Source organism: Denticeps clupeoides, chromosome 4, assembly GCF_900700375.1.
Source record: "Denticeps clupeoides chromosome 4, fDenClu1.1, whole genome shotgun sequence".
Taxonomy (NCBI): Eukaryota; Metazoa; Chordata; class Actinopteri; order Clupeiformes; family Denticipitidae; genus Denticeps; species Denticeps clupeoides.
The window spans coordinates 1,533,269-1,550,286 of record NC_041710.1 but is presented as its reverse complement, the minus strand read 5'-3'; the positions used below and the strand labels follow the sequence as shown (position 1 = coordinate 1,550,286).

Sequence of the window (17,018 nt, the reverse complement as noted above, 5' to 3'; positions counted from 1 at the left end):
AAGGAACACGATAATATATCAAGCTATCAGGGGGACGGTGTCATGACGACAGCGGAGTTCCACAGCAGGAAATGATGTCATACCCCAACACATGATTTCATTATCCGGTTCGCCAGTTCACCTTCTTCTGCTAACCTCTCACATATGTGATGGACGGCAGCCCTGGACTCTTTTCCAAGTCTTCTGTCCCCGTCCCTCCGCCCTCCTAAGTCCCTCCAGCCTGTAAAGGTCGGCCTTTGTTGACACCAACTGTATATCAATAGGCTCTTTGTGCACTGAAGGTTTTTCAGAGCCCTGAATCTGATTAAGGGCCGTTTGAGCGGCGGGGCTTTGATGGGAGCGTCGCTGGAGAATCGTGTCCTCCTCCGATCTAGATCTGCCAGAGTGGCGAGGGGGAGGGGCACCTTTTCATGTCCGGCAGAGATGCAAATCGTCCATATTCATGTCAGAGGAACTGTGAAAGGACATTGAACCGACAGACCATGGTCAGGCTGGTGGATGCATGTGAATTGAATTCTGTGTTCATTTGGTGGGTGTGTGAGAGGTTCGAAAGGGCGGAGCTGGGTGGGTCTCATGTGTTGTGATGGTAACAGAACTGATTAACAGTTCATATGAATGAACCAGTATACCAAAATCCAGAAGGATGTGGTTCCATATGATGGACACACACACACCGCTGCTGATGATCATGCTGCAATTCATCCTGGTCAGATAGGAAGCAGAACGATGAAGGTGACCTTCACACAGTGACCTGGACACACACACACAACCTCAGGCACCGGCACTGCTGGTGGTATGTGACTTGAGTCCCTCTCTGTTTATTAAACCCCTCATAAGCAGTAATTAGTCTTCTACAGTAATGAAGAACAACTCTAGCCTGGTTGACAGACTCATGACAGGCTTCCTGATGAGACTCATTTGCTTCTCAATTATCCCTAAACAAGATTAAATGCCACTTGTGCATGAACTCACTGCTGAAAGGCATCTATGTTTCTCCAGAATATCATCCTGCGGATATTCCTTACTAAAGACCATCGGAACCGTGAAGAAGGGTCCTGCTAAATCTCCCTTCGGATCAATAGAGCATCTATCGATCTATCCCACGGGGGATGTAAGGCTGGATTCTGAGCACACACCTCACGCCACCATGAGAGTGAAAGGTGGCTGGTGGACGTGGAAGATGGATGGTGGATGCTGGTCTCTGCTCTGCTGTAGGAGGAATGGTCTGAGTCAGCACCTCGGAGCTACACCACACGTCAGCTGGTGAAGTGCCCTGCGGAGAGGAGCTTCACGAAGCCGAGTGGGGGTCACTTATCGTTCCTCCTCCCGTTTCCCTGACGAGCTCCCATAAGCCAGATCCCATCGTGGCTGCTCCCCAACACGCATTCACCTCCCCACGATCAGCTCCGCCGGCTCCACTCTCCTCACCTCCTCACCTTTAGCCCCACCCCCCTGTGAAAGAGCTCGCTTTGTCCACAGACACATCGAGTAGCAGCACGAGCAGCCGCTCGGCAGACTGGGAGTGGAGATTAGCCCAGCGGCATGACAGCACCAGAAGGTTAAATCCCACTCAGCTTGGCTACATGACTAAACAGGCATTAAATGGCAGATGCCATTCGTGGATCAAAGTGACGGGCAGGTGTCCAGGGACGGGAGCGACGGGGGGACAGGATCAGAAAGTGGGAAAACGTATTTGATGGCTCTACAGACCACCTCGGAGAAGCACGGGGCATTTAGCATTAGCTTCAACGCCTCTCCTGCACCTGCTAAAAGGCTCGCGCGTGAACCTCCTGCTGGGTCTCTTCATCTGGGTGTAGAGCAGAAACGGCGTCCCACCACAACCCAATCTGCTCTGTTCACTGACAGCAAGCAGCAGGGTTCCTGCAGGATTCCTCCTCCATGGGCTTCAACGATAACACCCACACGCCCATGGAGATCAGTGCGCTCTACAGTCAACAACTGGTAGTAGCCCAGCAGGTAACACGCCTGGTTCCCAGGTTTTTTTTGTCCCTGAACACTTAACCCTGAGTGTCTCCAAAGGGACTGTCCCTGTCACTGCTGACTGTAAGTTGCTAAATGCTGTAAATGTCATGAAGTGACATGAGGGGCTCTAGATGCAGGTCAGGTCCCATGACAGTGGAGATGAGCTTCTTGGAGGACGTTGAATCGCTTTCTTTGCTTGGTTCACATGCTAATGGACTCTGGAGAACTGGCGTGGACCATTGGCAGCCATTTTTTGTCCCGCCCACCAGCGAATCTGGAATTTCCACGAGGGACCACTCCTCACCCACCAGTGACACTCAGTGACCTTGACCTAGGACCGCAAAGATCTGATCGGCTCATTTGTACCACATTTCGGAACTTATGACCGGGTGACAGGGGGTCTGCCGAGGGGCGGGGCTACTGAAGTGCCTGAGGGCTTGGCGAAGATGAAAGCTCCTCTTGACATGGTGCTGATAGTGGAAATGAACGATGACAGAGATGAAAGGGGCCTTACTGTGCTGGGCGTCCTGCAGGAGATCTGGGCAGTCAGTCACTCAGACAGGAACTGATGTCGCTGGACGGATCAAACGCGGCAGCGGCGGCGCTTTGAGCCGCGAGATCCGACTCAATCAGAGACAAGATGCTCATGGGAAACGGGGCGGCTCTGATCACCCACAATTAATTAACATTCCGGGAAATTCCGACAGATCGGATCAGAGATCGGTTCAAAATTTTATTCAGTCTTTACGAATGATGCATTTTTACAGAAGGGAATAAAATTAAATACTGAAGGGTATCGTCCATGAATAACATCTACGGAAGCAGATCTTCACACGGTTCCACCACAAAACCTCCAGCCTGGCATGCATATAACGCTGAATCTGTCTCTCTCCCTCTCTCTCTCTCACACGCACACACATTTAAATCTAATAACACGCAAACTGGGACTTTTCAGCCCAAACTTGCAGTCCAGCGCCACCCTGATCCCCAGATCATTTTAAGCCCCGCCCCCACGACTGCAGCAACTCGGCACCGCCGCACTTCCTCCTCTTCAATATGAAGACGGGACATTGCTTTTCTTCCGGTTCCACGTTTTCAGCGTTAAAAGTCTAAATTCCTGCATCAGGTCACGCCCCCCCTGAGTCTGGAGGGCGGGACAGACGAAGGAGTTTCACGTTTCCTCCCCACTACAGAACCCATGCAGGCATGCAACACAACCTGAGACACAGAAACCCACATCAGGAGAGCTCAGTGCAAACAGAATGGAAGAACAGAAGTCCGGATGGAACGCTGGAACCGGAACGCCATCGCCAATCCCGTCCAAAATGAGTATGACTGCAGTCTGTATTGGGCGGCCCGGCCACGTCCCTTGTCCTGACACAAAGCCCAGCGGAAGAATGACAGGAACCCTCCATGATCAGGATGGTGCTGTTCCACTCAAAATCCACAAACGCCTCCATCCGTCCATCCATCTGTCTCTCTGTCTGTCTGTCTGTCTGTCTCAGACTCGGATGGGCAGAGTTTGGCTCATTTCCTGTCTCAGATCTTGAGTTCCTCCCAGTGTGGATACGCTCCTCTGGTGGATCGGCAGAGTCCCTCCGATACGTAAGAGGTCCCTGAGAACACACACACACACACAATTCAAATCCATATCTTCAAATGCAGTTCAAGCTGAGCTGTATTGTCATTTCAGATATATACATAGATTTATATATATGTTATATACACGTTTTTCCGGAACCTGGTGCTACATGTAACGTTTAAACGAAGTTACGTACTGACATACGGTGACCGTGTGCAACACAATGTGAAGCAGCAGCACAGCACACGGTGCACACAGTGAAATTTGTCCTCTGCATTTAACCCATCACCCTGAGTGAGCAGTGGGCAGCCATGACAGGCGCCCGGGGAGCAGTGTGTGGGGACGGTGCTTTGCTCAGTGGCACCTTGGCGGATCGGGATTCGAACCGGCGACCTTCTGATTACGGGGCCGCTTCCTTAACCGCCAAGGGGACACAGGCAGTGCAAGAATTACCTGAGTAACATCAAATAAAACGTGTAGACAACTAAGAAGACAGACAGACAGCTCTTAAAACCATTGAAAAGACCACGTCTCTCGTTTAGTCCAGCGTTATCACCCTTTTTATGACGTGACTGTGGTCCAGGACCGCATGTCAGCGTGAGCCAATCAGGGGCAGAGATCGTGTTGTTTACACGAGCACGATCACAGAGAGAGGAGAAAAAAAAAAATCACATGACCCGACTTCTCTCAGGGGGCGTCGCCCTGGTCCACACACACACCGCCAGACACGGCCCGCACCTGAAGTGAAGCTGATTTCCCATCGCCCACATTTCTGAAGTCATTAACAAGCGAATTAACACTAATTAATGCAAATTAACACAAATGATAGACTTTCGGCTCATTCCGTGTCTCCTCATCTCCCTCATCACATTCTCACACACACACAGAAACGCAGTGCTCTGCACACGTCCGCAGACCGCTGCGTTGCCATGGCAACCGCGACCGGAGTTTCAGTGCAGTGTCTGGTGCCGAGGCACACCCCGGCATGAAGAGAAGCGCGGACTCACCCGGACTGCGAGCCGCTGAGCGTCTTCAGGCTGGCCGCGTTGCGGATCAGCTTGTCCAGCGTGTTGACGATCTGGCCGAATTTGGGCCTCTGGCTGCGCTCCTTCATCCAGCACTCCAGCATGAGCTGGTGCAGCACCGCCGGACAGTCCATGGGCGGAGGCAGGCGGTAGTCCTGCTCCACCGCATTCATCACCTGCAACGTGCACGTTCCAGAACGTTCATTCCTGGCTGCTGGGTGAATTCTTGCAGAATTGATCCTCATCTTGTCTGATCATTTGTGTGTGTGTGTGTTGTGCGAGTGAAACGTTTGCTGGATGTTTAAGATGACTGTGATGTTCTGAACTTGTGGGGGTGAAGGCATTTGTGGCATTACAATCATTACAATCAGTAGTTACAGGGACAGCCCCCCCCCCCGGAGACACTCAGGGTTAAGTGTCCTGCTCAGGGACACGATGGTAGGAAGTGGGGTTTGAAACTGGTGTGTTACCCACTAGGATACCACCAATGGTGGAGGTGGAGACTCACGTCCTGGTTGCTCATGTCCCAGTATGGACGCTCGCCGAACGACATCACCTCCCACATCACGATGCCGTAACTCCACACGTCACTGCCAGATGTGAACTTCCGGAAGGCGATGGCCTCAGGGGCTGTCCAGCGGATTGGGATTTTACCGCCCTGCGGAACGAAAGTGATTATTATTGTTGGTCACTCACGGTGAAACTTGTCCTCCGTATTTAACCGTCACCCTTGGTGAGCTGTGGGTACCATGACAGGTGCCCGGGGAGCAGTGTGTTGGGACAGGACCTTCATCAAGGGGACCTCGGTGGCACCCTGGCAGTCCGGGATTCAAACCCGCAACTAGTGTTGTTTTTGTCAACAAAATTTATAATATCTTTGTGAACTAACGTTTTGGACACGATGAAGACAACACAAGACGCAATATACAGTACAGGCCAAAAGTTTGGACACCTTCTCATTCAACGTGTTTTCTTTATTTTCATGACCATTTACGTTGGTAGATTCTCACTGAAGGCATCAAAACTATGAATGAACACATGTGGAGTTCTGTACTTAACAAAAAAAGGTGAAATAAGTGAAAACAGGTGTCCAAACATTTGGCCTGTACTGTAAATGCAACGTAAATTGTCACGTGACCGGCTTATTTCATGTAATATTGTTGATGAATAAAAATTGTACTAAATATGGTTTACAAGATAAAAACTATACAGAAATGCCTCATGTGTTTTTATGAGAAAATGATTCAACAAAATTAGACGTGACGTTATTTATTTCTCATTTAATCACGTTATTATATCACGTTTTCTATTTCCTGTCGCTCCCATCCTGTTGCACCGATGACGTCACTTCAGCAATACGCAATCGCAGCATTACTCCTGCATTATTTCATCATTGACAACAACAAGACTAGCCGCAACCTTCTGATTACGAGTCCGTTTCCCCGCCTACCAGGCCACCACTGGCACCACCACACACACAGAATCGTGCGGGGTGTCCCACCAATAAACACACACACACACACACACACACACACACACACGTACACACCAGTGAGCTGGTGTAGGTGGGGTCGGATGACGTCTCGTCCAGGAAGCGGGACAGGCCGAAGTCGGACACCTTGCAGACCAGGTTGCTGTTGACCAGCACGTTGCGGGCGGCCAGGTCCCGGTGGACGTAGTTCATCTCGGACAGGTACTTCATCCCTGCGGCGACGCCACGCAGCATCCCCACCAGCTGGGTCACCGTGAAGCGCCCGTCATTCATCTGGGGCGTAAAGGGCACAACAGGGGTGAGAAACACACACACGCGTCCTGCCGGGGGCTTTTTATCCTCAGATCTGCCGCCGGCTGGACGATGGTGACCGTGGGGGCGGAGCCTCAGCGTCCTGCTCTGTGAGATGTGTGTGTCACGCTGTTAAAAAAACAGTCCTTCACAGCGGTAATGCGAACAACGATCTGCGCGGACCACTTAACAACACGATGGAACGTTCTTTTTATGCCCCGCCCACTGCTGCCCTCACCCTGAGGAAGGAGTCCAGCGCTCCGTTCTCCATGAACTCGGTGATGATGAGCACGGGACAACTGCGCGTCAGCACTCCCTCCAGGTGGATGACGTTGGGGTGGTCAAACTGCCCCATGATGCCCGCCTCGCCCAGGAAGTCCCGCCTCTGCCTCTCAGTGTACCCCGCCTTCAGCGTCTTTATCGCCACGGCGATCTCCTTCCTGCCCGGCTGCTTCAGGCGTCCGCGGCACACCTCTCCAAACTCTCCTGCAGCACATGGTGAACGACAAAAGGGTGTGGTAAAGGGAGGTGGGTGGGGCTAGTGGGAGGGGTCTGGGTAAATCACTTGATAGACCTCCAGCAGAGGAAGGCAGGGCCAAGGAAGAGGTCGTGGTCTGGATGAGGGGTGGGGTCTGAGGAAGACTGTGCTGTGGAGGGTGGAGGAGGACGGATTCAGGGAGAGAAGGAGTGCTCAGGGAGGAAATGGAGGGATGGAGAGAGGGGTGGACGCAGGAGTTTTGGAGACGAATGAGGATGCAGCAGCTTCAGGGCGGGGAGGACCTTCGTCTGAGGGCCTGAGAGGAGATGGGTGTGGAGGTGGAGAAGGTGAAACAGAAAAGAGAAGGGAGGGACCAGGAAGTGGAAACCAGCAGCAGAAAGAGCTCATGAGAGGACGGCTCGTCCGATTGGTCGATGTCTATGATCGACTGATTCTGAACAGTAAAGAATTGGTCCGTCTGGACCGACCGGAGGGGTCAGGAGCTGCGGGCTTGGCAGCCATGTAGGTTTACCTGCCCCAATGACCTCCTCGATCTTGACACAGGAGATGTCAATTTCTCGGGCGAACTCGTGGACCGCCTCGTTGGGGTCCTCGTAGGTGAAGGGGTCGATGTAGACCTTCACACCCGGAGTGACTGAAGAGCAAAACAAAAAAACAAAACCCGGATCGTGTTCGCGAAGATGCACCAGGAGAAATGTGACGACGGCCCCAGTGCGTCGTGGGAAACGTCCTACCGTACTGCTGCAGCTTCTCGGTGTACTCCAGCTCAGATCCGGTGTGCTGCTTCCTGAAACGAGACGCGTCACATGCTCAGGAGGACCGGGACACGTCCCACGCAAACGCCACAAACCCGTCGTTCCAACTGCTGCTTAATGTACCATTGTCCAGCCTCGCCTGCAGCAGCTGAGGTGTGTGTGTGTGTGTGTGTGTGTGTGTGTGTGCCATTGTCCAGCATCGCCTGCAGCAGCTGAGGTGTGTGTGTGTGTGTGTGTGTGTGTACCATTGTCCAGCCTTTCCTGCAGCAGCTGAGGTGTGTGTGTGTGTGTGTGTGTGTGTGCACCCTGTTGGAATTCAGTGTGTGTGGGATCCTTTTGTCTCCCCAACCTGAGCGAACAATGACGGGCTGCTAATTAGCATCTCATCTACAATTGAAATGCTTGGCTTAGGCGAGTGCCCCCCCCCACACACACACACAGAAGATTAACACATGCATATAAGCCCACACATATTCACTCTCACACACACAAAGAAAGAAAAAGAGGACTGGGGGAGGGGTTTGTTTTGGCGTGGACACAACTCAGCTGGTGTGTTGGGGGTGGGGTGAGAGGAACACACACACACACACACAACGCTCTCTGTCTGGTGTTACCCACCTCAGACACATCACAGCCATCACCACCAGGGCGATGACCACCACCAGCGCCGCAGTGGCCGAGCCCACGATGAGGGGTAGCTGGTCCTGCACCGACGTCTCTGGGTCGCCTAGGCAACGAGACGACCAATCAGACGAGCTCGACACATGACTTAAATGTTGGTGACGGTTAAGTAAAACGCCGGTACTGTGCTGGTTGGTGCTGAAGTCCACGGGGGCGCTGTAGCGGCCATATCCCGCCACGGTGCGGGCGCGCACCTGCACCACGTAGGGCGTGTCGGCCTTCAGCCCCTCCACCCGGGCGGAGGTGCGCTGGGCGGTGACCGTGTGTGTGAAGGCGTCGTCCTGTCGACCACACAACACGCAGCCTGGTTACGCATCGGGTCAATTAAACCGGCGCCGGCGGCGCTAATGTCCCCGTAATGCGCCGCTAATGGCCGAGGGATTAGACTGATTTCACTCGAGAGATTCCCATTAAACAGCCGATAATCAGTTCAGCGACTGTCACCGCGGCTCCTTCCCCCCCAAACCACGACAAACGATCAGGCCTGGTAGTAGCGGAGTCCAGATTCGAACCCCACTTACTACCGTCGTGTCCCCGATGGGGGGACTGTCCCTCTCACAACTGGATAAGGGCGTCTGGGCAATGGCAGAGATGCATAAGAACGCCCACCTTCTCGTGGTACTTGACCTCGTAGTCCAGGATGACGCCGTTGGGCTGCTCGGGGGGCAGCCAGGACAGACTCAGTGTCCCGGCCGAGGCACGGAGCAGGTGCACGGTGGGAATGGCCGACGGCGCTGTAGGGAGGACAAGCGTTGATTTTACGCTCCGACACAAACGTTTACACACTTGTCCATGTGACGTCTTCATCAGCAGCAGGGGACACAATGTATTCTGATCAAACATTTTTACTCAAATTCCAATTCATCTTTTGCTATATATTTGTGCAAAAATGTGTGTGTTGTGTTGTCGGTGTATGTATGAAAGTGAAGTCTTTGTGAAACATAGCACACGGTGCACACAACAAAATGTGTCCGCTGCTTTTAACCCATCTGCTCCATAGTGGTTTCCTCCTGGTTCTCCATTTTCTGCCACCACAGTCCTACAGAATGTACACTCGGTGTATTGACTCTAAATTGACTGTCGTTGTCGATGTGTGAGAGAATAATGTGTGTGTGTATGTGTTTGTGTGCCTTGTGGTGGGTGGGGACACCACTCTGCCCATGATGGCTGATAAACAGGATCTAGTGGTTAAGAATGGTGAGTGAGTGTGCGAGTGAGTGTCTGAGTGTGAGTGAGTATGAGAGAGTGAGTGTGTGCATGAATGTGTAAATGAGTGAGTGAGTATGAGAGAGTGTGTGGGTGAGTGAGTATGAGAGAGTGAGTGTGTGCATGAATGTGTAAGTGAGTGAGTAAGTATGTGAGTGAGTATAAGAGAGTGAGTGGGTGAGTGAGTATGAGAGAGTGAGTGGGTCAGTGAGTATGAGAGATTGAGTGAGTGAGTATGAGAGAGTGAGTGTGTGCATGAATGTGTAAGTGAGTGAGTAAGTATGTGAGTGAGTATAAGAGAGTGAGTGGGTGAGTGAGTATGAGAGAGTGAGTGGGTGAGTGAGTATGAGAGAGTGAGTGTGTGCATGAATGTGTAAATGAGTGAGTGAGTATGAGAGAGTGTGTGGGTGAGTGAGTATGAGAGAGTGAGTGTGTGCATGAATGTGTAAGTGAGTGAGTAAGTATGTGAGTGAGTATAAGAGAGTGAGTGGGTGAGTGAGTATGAGAGATTGAGTGGGTGAGTGAGTATGAGAGAGTGAGTATGTGAGTATGAGAGAGTGAGTGGGTGAGTGAGTATGAGAGAGTGAGTGGGTGAGTGAGTATGAGAGAGTGAGTGGGTGAGTGAGTATGAGAGAGTGAGTGGGTGAGTATGAGAGAGTGAGTGTGTGCATGAATGTGTAAGTGAGTAAGTATGTGAGTGAGTATGAGAGATTGAGTGGGTGAGTGAGTATGAGAGATTGAGTGGGTGAGTGAGTATGAGAGAGTGAGTGGGTGAGTATGAGAGAGTGAGTGGGTGAGTGAGTATGAGAGAGTGAGTATGTGTGTGAGTATGAGAGAGTGAGTATGAGTGAGTGAGTATGAGAGAGTGAGTGGGTGAGTGAGTATGAGAGAGTGAGTATGTGAGTATGAGAGAGTGAGTGGGTGAGTGAGTATGAGAGAGTGAGTATGTGTGTGAGTATGAGAGATTGAGTGGGTGAGTGAGTATGAGAGAGTGAGTGGGTGAGTGAGTATGAGAGAGTGAGTGGGTGAGTATGAGAGAGTGAGTGTGTGCATGAATGTGTAAGTGAGTGAGTAAGTATGTGAGTGAGTATAAGAGAGTGAGTGGGTGAGTGAGTATGAGAGATTGAGTGGGTGAGTGAGTATGAGAGATTGAGTGGGTGAGTATGAGAGAGTGAGTGGGTGAGTGAGTATGAGAGAGTGAGTATGTGTGTGAGTATGAGAGAGTGAGTGGGTGAGTATGAGAGAGTGAGTATGTGTGTGAGTATGAGAGAGTGAGTGGGTGAGTGAGTATGAGAGAGTGAGTATGTCCTGCTGCTCACCTGCTTGGTTGGTGGTGATGTTGACGGTGCCATAGCTTGGTACCACGGGGCTCTTGGCGGAGACGCCGTTGACGGCCTGAATCTCGAAGCTGTAGTGCGTGTGCGCCTGAAGGTTCCGTACGGCAGCGCGCCTCTCCGCCAGCCCCAGCCGACGTGGTAACACCTTCACGTTGCTGTCACAGCGGGTGCACGCCTCTCCGCGGTGTTCACACTTCTTACACACAATGTTGTAAACAATGTCATGGCGACCACCCTGGTCTCTGGGCTCCGCCCACTCCAGAGACACTGATGTCTCATTCACGCTGGAAATGATGTTCCGTGGAGCTGAGGGTGTGGCTGCAGACATGACATCACATGATGAGGATCCAATAACAATGTATGTTTACACATGACAATAGCATGAATTGGGACCTGGTTCATTTTATTCCAAGTGGGCGTGGCCACCATGACACATCAGGCAGAATTCAAAACTGAAAATCCCACAACGCATCACCGCGCTGACCAGTCCTGAGGGTGGGAGTCCGCAGCAAATTTACTTACTGGTGCAGGGTGAGTCGGGGGCGTCGCTGTCGGCGCGGTAGAAGCCGCTCTGGCAGGAGCAGACGGTGGAGGCTCGGGACGGCGTCCGGCTGTTCCGCGGACACGGCAGGCAGAGCTCCAGACCCTGATCTGGCTTAAAGGACCCGGGGCTGCAGGCTGAATGTCACCATCATCATCATCATCATCATCATCAAAGTGTGTGTATTCATCCTCCGGGCAGTTCATAACGTGTAGCCCCGCCCCTTCACTCTACTTCACACCCATGTGAGCTCCTCCCCCTCTGTTTACTCTCCCTATCTATTCCTTCATCATCCATCTGTTTCTGAGATCTGGATCATCTCTCCCTGCAGCTCCAGTGTGTGTGTGAGAGAGAGAGAGAGAGAGAAAGAGAGAGAGAGAGACACTCATGACCACTCACCCTGGCACTGCGTGTCCTTTATGGCCGGTTCGTACCCGGGCATGCAGGTGCAGGAGCCGACGGGCACCATCCACTCGCCGTCCCCGTTACAGTATAGCTTGAGCGGGACGGACACCTCCAGCGCGTTGGAGACGCACGTCCCCGACGCGATCACCAGTGAGGTGGTCTCGGCGCCCGTGGCCGTCTCGGGGAACACCGCCAGGCTGGCGATGGTGGTGGAGCACTTCTTGAAGAAGACCCTGGCGGAGATGAGCGACATGCAGGCGCCCAGGTCCTGGAAGGCCAGGTAGAAGCCGGCCTTGGACAGCGGGCCGAAGCTTCGCACCTTGGTGTTGACGCGTCCGGACTCGGGCAGGGAGAAGCTCTCGTCCGGCGCGATAGTGTCCACCTTCACGTACGGGTTTTCCCTCCAGGACGGGCTGGTCTGGGTGGCCGTGTCGGCGTCAGACTCGTAGTAGAAGAGGTTAAAGGTCTCCTTGCAGGAGCCGGGGATGTTGGGGATGCTGGCGCAGTCGCGCACCGAGAACTTGAGCTCCACGTAGACGCGCAGGACGCCGCGTCGCGGGACGAAGTCCGACCGGAGCCAGTTGTTCTGGTTGGGCTCCTTCACGTTGCACACCTGGTAGGTGCGGATGGGGTTCATGTTGTCGTCGTAGCCGCTCACCTCCTCCCACTGACCGGCAGAGAACCCAGTTAGTGACAGACGGGCTCCGCCCACTCCTCCGCCCACTTCCATCCTCCACGGACACAACCCCGAAAACGTGATAACGACCCGTCTGGAGTTTATGTGCGCTCGTTGTGACCGGGCGTTTCCTGTGTGACAGCGTGTGATTGCATTTACATTTGCAGCATTATCCAGAGCGACAGGGACAGTCCCCCCCTGGAGACACTCAAGTGTCCTGCTCAGGGACACAATGTTAGCAAGTGGGGTTTGAACCTGGGTCTTCTGGTTCATAGGCGAGCGTGTTACCCACTAGGCCCTACAATTGCGTGTGATTGCGTGGAAATGTGTTGTGAGTGGAAGGTGACGTTGTAATTGGAGCTGCGTGGCCCCGCTGATCGATGGCTGGCGGCGGCGGCAGAAGGTGACCGCCGATCACCCGCTGCGCGCAGTGACACAAATGGTCGCTCGTATTTATGCCCGTTCCTAAAGTGCGTTCCTGGCAGGCGGGCCGCCGTGGCCCCGCCTCCCGCGGTGGAGGGGCTGTCTGGGCGTGGCCGCGGACGCTCCGGATGATGTATGGCTTTTTGAAATGCGAGACAGCGAGCGCGCACACAACCGAACTGCTTCCGATTGTTTCCATGGCAACCCGCCGTTTCCATTGACTGCGTTCGCATGCACATTCCTGAAGACAAATTGCTCTGCCTGGGAGGGGCGGAGCTGTGTTAGTGTTCCAGTGCATGTGTGTGTATGTGTGTGTGTGTGTGTGTGTGTGTGAGAGGTGTTTGATTAAGGCCAGAATCAGTGTGCATTGATTTCGAGTCACACACACACACACACACACACACACACACAGTCTCCTTACCCCACTTTCTGGATACGTGGTCCAGGCCAGCTCAGTGGTCGCCCATCTACTGTCCATCAGCGTTTCTGAACAGAGAAGCACGGTGAGATGCATCAGGACGCGTTCACCTCCCCGGGGACATTTATTGTCGCCATGAAACTTTGATCGCGGGGAGCGGAAACGCGAGCTCCACGCCGCTGATGTTTTATTCACTTTGTACGTGGGTGCGGAGGAGGGCCGAGCGACTCGATTCGAATTAACGCAACACGCAGATCTGCAAACCTCGCATGAAATATTCAGAGCGTGGCGTCAACTCAGCTGATTACAGCAAATGCAAATATGCATATGCAGAGCAACGCACACAACACAACACACACACACACACACACACACACACACACACACACACACACACACACACACACACACACACAGTGCAGAGGTGGCTCCGTGGTTGGGTGATTAGGCAGGAATGCGGCGGCGCTTTACTGCTGATTTAAAGGCTGCGGCTTTGATCGCCCTGTAACGACCTCGTTTGCCTCCTCCTGCACGTCGTTTATTTCTGCACACGCAGTTCAGCAGAAGCACAAGTCAGCCTCCCGCAGAGCGCCAATCATAGAGCCCCATTACACACACACACACACACACACGCTGTCCGTAATCTGCATTTTACTCGTTGAATGTGCGGCAGGTCAGTCCTCCAATCGGACACCTCCACCGGACCGCTGGGGTAAGACACGCCCACTTCAGAGGCGTGCTGTGCTGCTGAGGCTGGTGCTGTAGCGCAGCTGTGTTAACCAAGAGTGGGCGGGGCATCTGACCACGCGCCAGACAAACAGGGTGACAGGTGAGGCTGGCCTGCATGGAATACTGAGCGGCGAGCCCCACCCATCACTGCAGCCCAGCCAATCAGCACAGCCAAGCACGAAAGAAAAACATGCTGCATCGTTTCTGCCCATGTAGCGGTCCCCCTCTTACATACTACCACCATACTACTACCATACGTCCCTACTCATAACATACCTTACTACCAGCACACTATCATCATACTCACATACTACCACCATACGTCCCTACTCACACCATACCTTACTACCAGCACACTATCATCATACTCACATACTACCACCATACCTCCCTACTCTCACCCTACCTTACTACCAACACACTATCATCATACTCACATACTGCCACCATACCTCCCTACTCTCACCCTACCCACACCCGGGGCAGTGGTGGCCTAGCGGTTAAGGAAGCGGCCCCGTAATCAGAAGGTTGCCGGTTCGAATCCCGATCCGCCAAGGTACCACTGAGGTGCCACTGAGCAAAGCACCGTCCCCACACACTGCTCCCCGGTCGCCGGTCATGGCTGCCCACTGCTCACTCAGGGTGATGGTTAAATACAGAGGACAAATTTCACTGTGTGCACCGTGTGCTGTGCTGCTGTGTATCACATGTGACAATCACTTCACTTTATACCTTACTACCAACACACTATCATCATACATTTACATTTACATTTACAGCATTTATCAGACGCCCTTATCCAGAGCGACTTACAATCAGTAGTTACAGGGACAGTCCCCCCAATTTAGGGTTAAGTGTCTTGCTCAGGGACACAATGGTAGTAAGTGGGATTCGAACCTGGGTCTTCTGGTTCATAGGCGAGTGTGTCACCCACTAGGCTACTACCACCCTCACATACTACCATACTCACATACTACCACCATACGTCCCTACTCTCACCATACCTTACTACCGGCACACTATCATCATACTCACATTCTACCACCATACGTCCCTACTCACACCATACCTTACTACCAGCACACTATCATCATACTCACACACTGCCACCATACGTCTCTACTCACACCATACCTTACTACCAGCACACTATCATCATACTCACATACTACCACCATACGTCCCTACTCACACCATACCTTACTACCAGCACACTATCATCATACTTACATACTACCACTATACGTCCCTACTCTCACCATAAATCAGCGCTTTACTGCTGATTTTACATACTACCACCATACATCCCTACTCACACTATACCTTATTACCAGCACACTACCATCATACGTCCCAACTCACACCACACCATACCACACCATACCATGTGACAATTACTTCACTTAACTTACCAGCACACTATCATCATACTCACATACTACCACCATACATCCCTACTCATACCATACCATAAGAGCAGCATACTATCACCATACTCACACACTGATGGTGTATTTTGTTACTTATACCATACTGCCAGCATTCTTTCACCACACTCACATACTGATGGCATATTCCTTTACTCATACCATACCATAATAACAGCATGCTATCACCATACTCACATACTACCAGCGTGCTATCATTGTAATCACATACTACAATCATATTTCCCTACTCATACCATACTCCTACCATACTATCTCCCAACTCCCACCATTCTCACATACTAATGCTGTATTTCCTTACTCGTACCATACCATATTAACAGCATACTATCACCATACTCACACACTGCCGCCGTACTTTCCTACTCCTGGCTTACTACCAGTGTGCTGTCATCATGCTCCCACCGTACTCACATACTAACGCTGTATATCGTTGAATTATTGTATTATCTTACTCTTACCATATTAGCCGCATACTATCACCATACTCACATACTACCAGCGTACTAATACCATACTCATATACTACCACTATACTTCCCTACTCCTTCCATATTGCCTGCATAGTACCACCATACATCCCTGTTCATAAACACTTACATACTACTACTGGCTAATCACCAGCCTTACATACTCATACCATACTACTACCATGCTACCATACATACTACTAAAACACTACCACAATTGTGATGATGATAATAATGAGGAGATGGTTTCATATGATCAGTGAAATAATTAAGGTTCGCCAGATCCTGCTGCTGAGTGCAACCTGGTCTTTAACTCGCTACTGGACACACACACACACACACACACTCCACCAGTAATGGTGTGTGTGTGTGTGTGTGTGTGTTGATGGTCGTATTGATTGATGCATAGTAGACCCACCCTGGATGTGATTCTAATGAAGTCACACATGTCATCAGACGAACACATCAGTGTCCTTCAGTGTTTTACAGCCTCGCTGTCCCCCTGCAGGCGGCACGACGACAGAAAATCCGCGGAGCACAAAGGGCGACAATTTGTCTCACTGAAACGCCCGGACCGGACTTTTACCTGGAGCATGGAGTCATATGCATGCTGTAATGAATCTAATTAACGGTCCCAGCAATAAGAGCCCCGCGACGCGACGGGAATGAGAAATGTACCTTCAACGCCCAACACCGCGGGCAGAAAGAAGCCGCAGACGGACAGCAGATACTCCGCCACCATCCTCCTCCTCATCCTCTTCATCTCCAACCCGAACAGAACCGATCAGAAGGCGAGCGGAGGATCTCCTCTGGACATCGCTGCCCTGCGCACACACGCACACTCACACACACACACACTCTCACACACACACACACACTCGGGAGCTGTTGCTTCTCCGCCACTACGCGTAGGAGTGAGTCGGGAGAGGAACGCGGTGAGGAGGAGGAGGAGGAGGAGGAAGCCGGTTACCGACCCGTTAGTCCGCTGATCTGAGATCAGCTCCACAACGGCGTCTTACTGTCATTCGTTTCTATATTACAATGAACGGGACCGCGC

At 52.1% G+C, this 17,018-nt stretch overlaps 1 protein-coding gene across 2 annotated transcripts; it reads right to left on the bottom strand.

Annotated features, from left to right (window-relative positions):
• Positions 1 to 2,703: 2,703 nt before the first annotated feature.
• On the bottom strand, positions 2,704 to 16,938 carry ephb3a (eph receptor B3a). 2 transcript variants are annotated; one of them, XM_028975855.1, is made up of 15 exons: positions 16,640 to 16,938; positions 13,318 to 13,382; positions 11,792 to 12,464; positions 11,374 to 11,529; positions 10,834 to 11,169; positions 8,918 to 9,042; positions 8,433 to 8,589; positions 8,246 to 8,354; positions 7,607 to 7,659; positions 7,384 to 7,506; positions 6,612 to 6,859; positions 6,140 to 6,355; positions 5,099 to 5,248; positions 4,573 to 4,766; positions 2,704 to 3,599 (listed from the first exon to the last, which is right to left on the bottom strand). In XM_028975855.1, the coding sequence occupies exons 1-15, from the start codon at positions 16,722 to 16,724 to the stop codon at positions 3,485 to 3,487; spliced, it is 2,805 nt and encodes a 934-aa protein (XP_028831688.1). In that variant the 5' UTR covers positions 16,725 to 16,938; the 3' UTR covers positions 2,704 to 3,484. The 2 variants fall into 2 exon arrangements, with proteins under 2 accessions (XP_028831688.1, XP_028831687.1); XM_028975854.1 differs by having other exon boundaries at positions 8,246 to 8,589.
• Between the last annotated feature and the right edge of the window lie 80 nt (positions 16,939 to 17,018).

Excerpts from the sequence above, each read along its gene's own strand:
- ephb3a (XM_028975854.1), bottom strand. The coding sequence starts at position 16,724 with ATGAAGAGGATGAGGAGGAGGATGGTGGCGGAGTATCTGCTGTCCGTC. Across the intron at positions 13,383-16,639 it reads CGCGGTGTTGGGCGTTGAAG|AAACGCTGATGGACAGTAGA; the intron begins GTACATTTCTCA and ends TTCTCTGTTCAG. Across the intron at positions 7,660-8,245 it reads ATGGCTGTGATGTGTCTGAG|GAAGCAGCACACCGGATCTG; the intron begins GTGGGTAACACC and ends GTCTCGTTTCAG.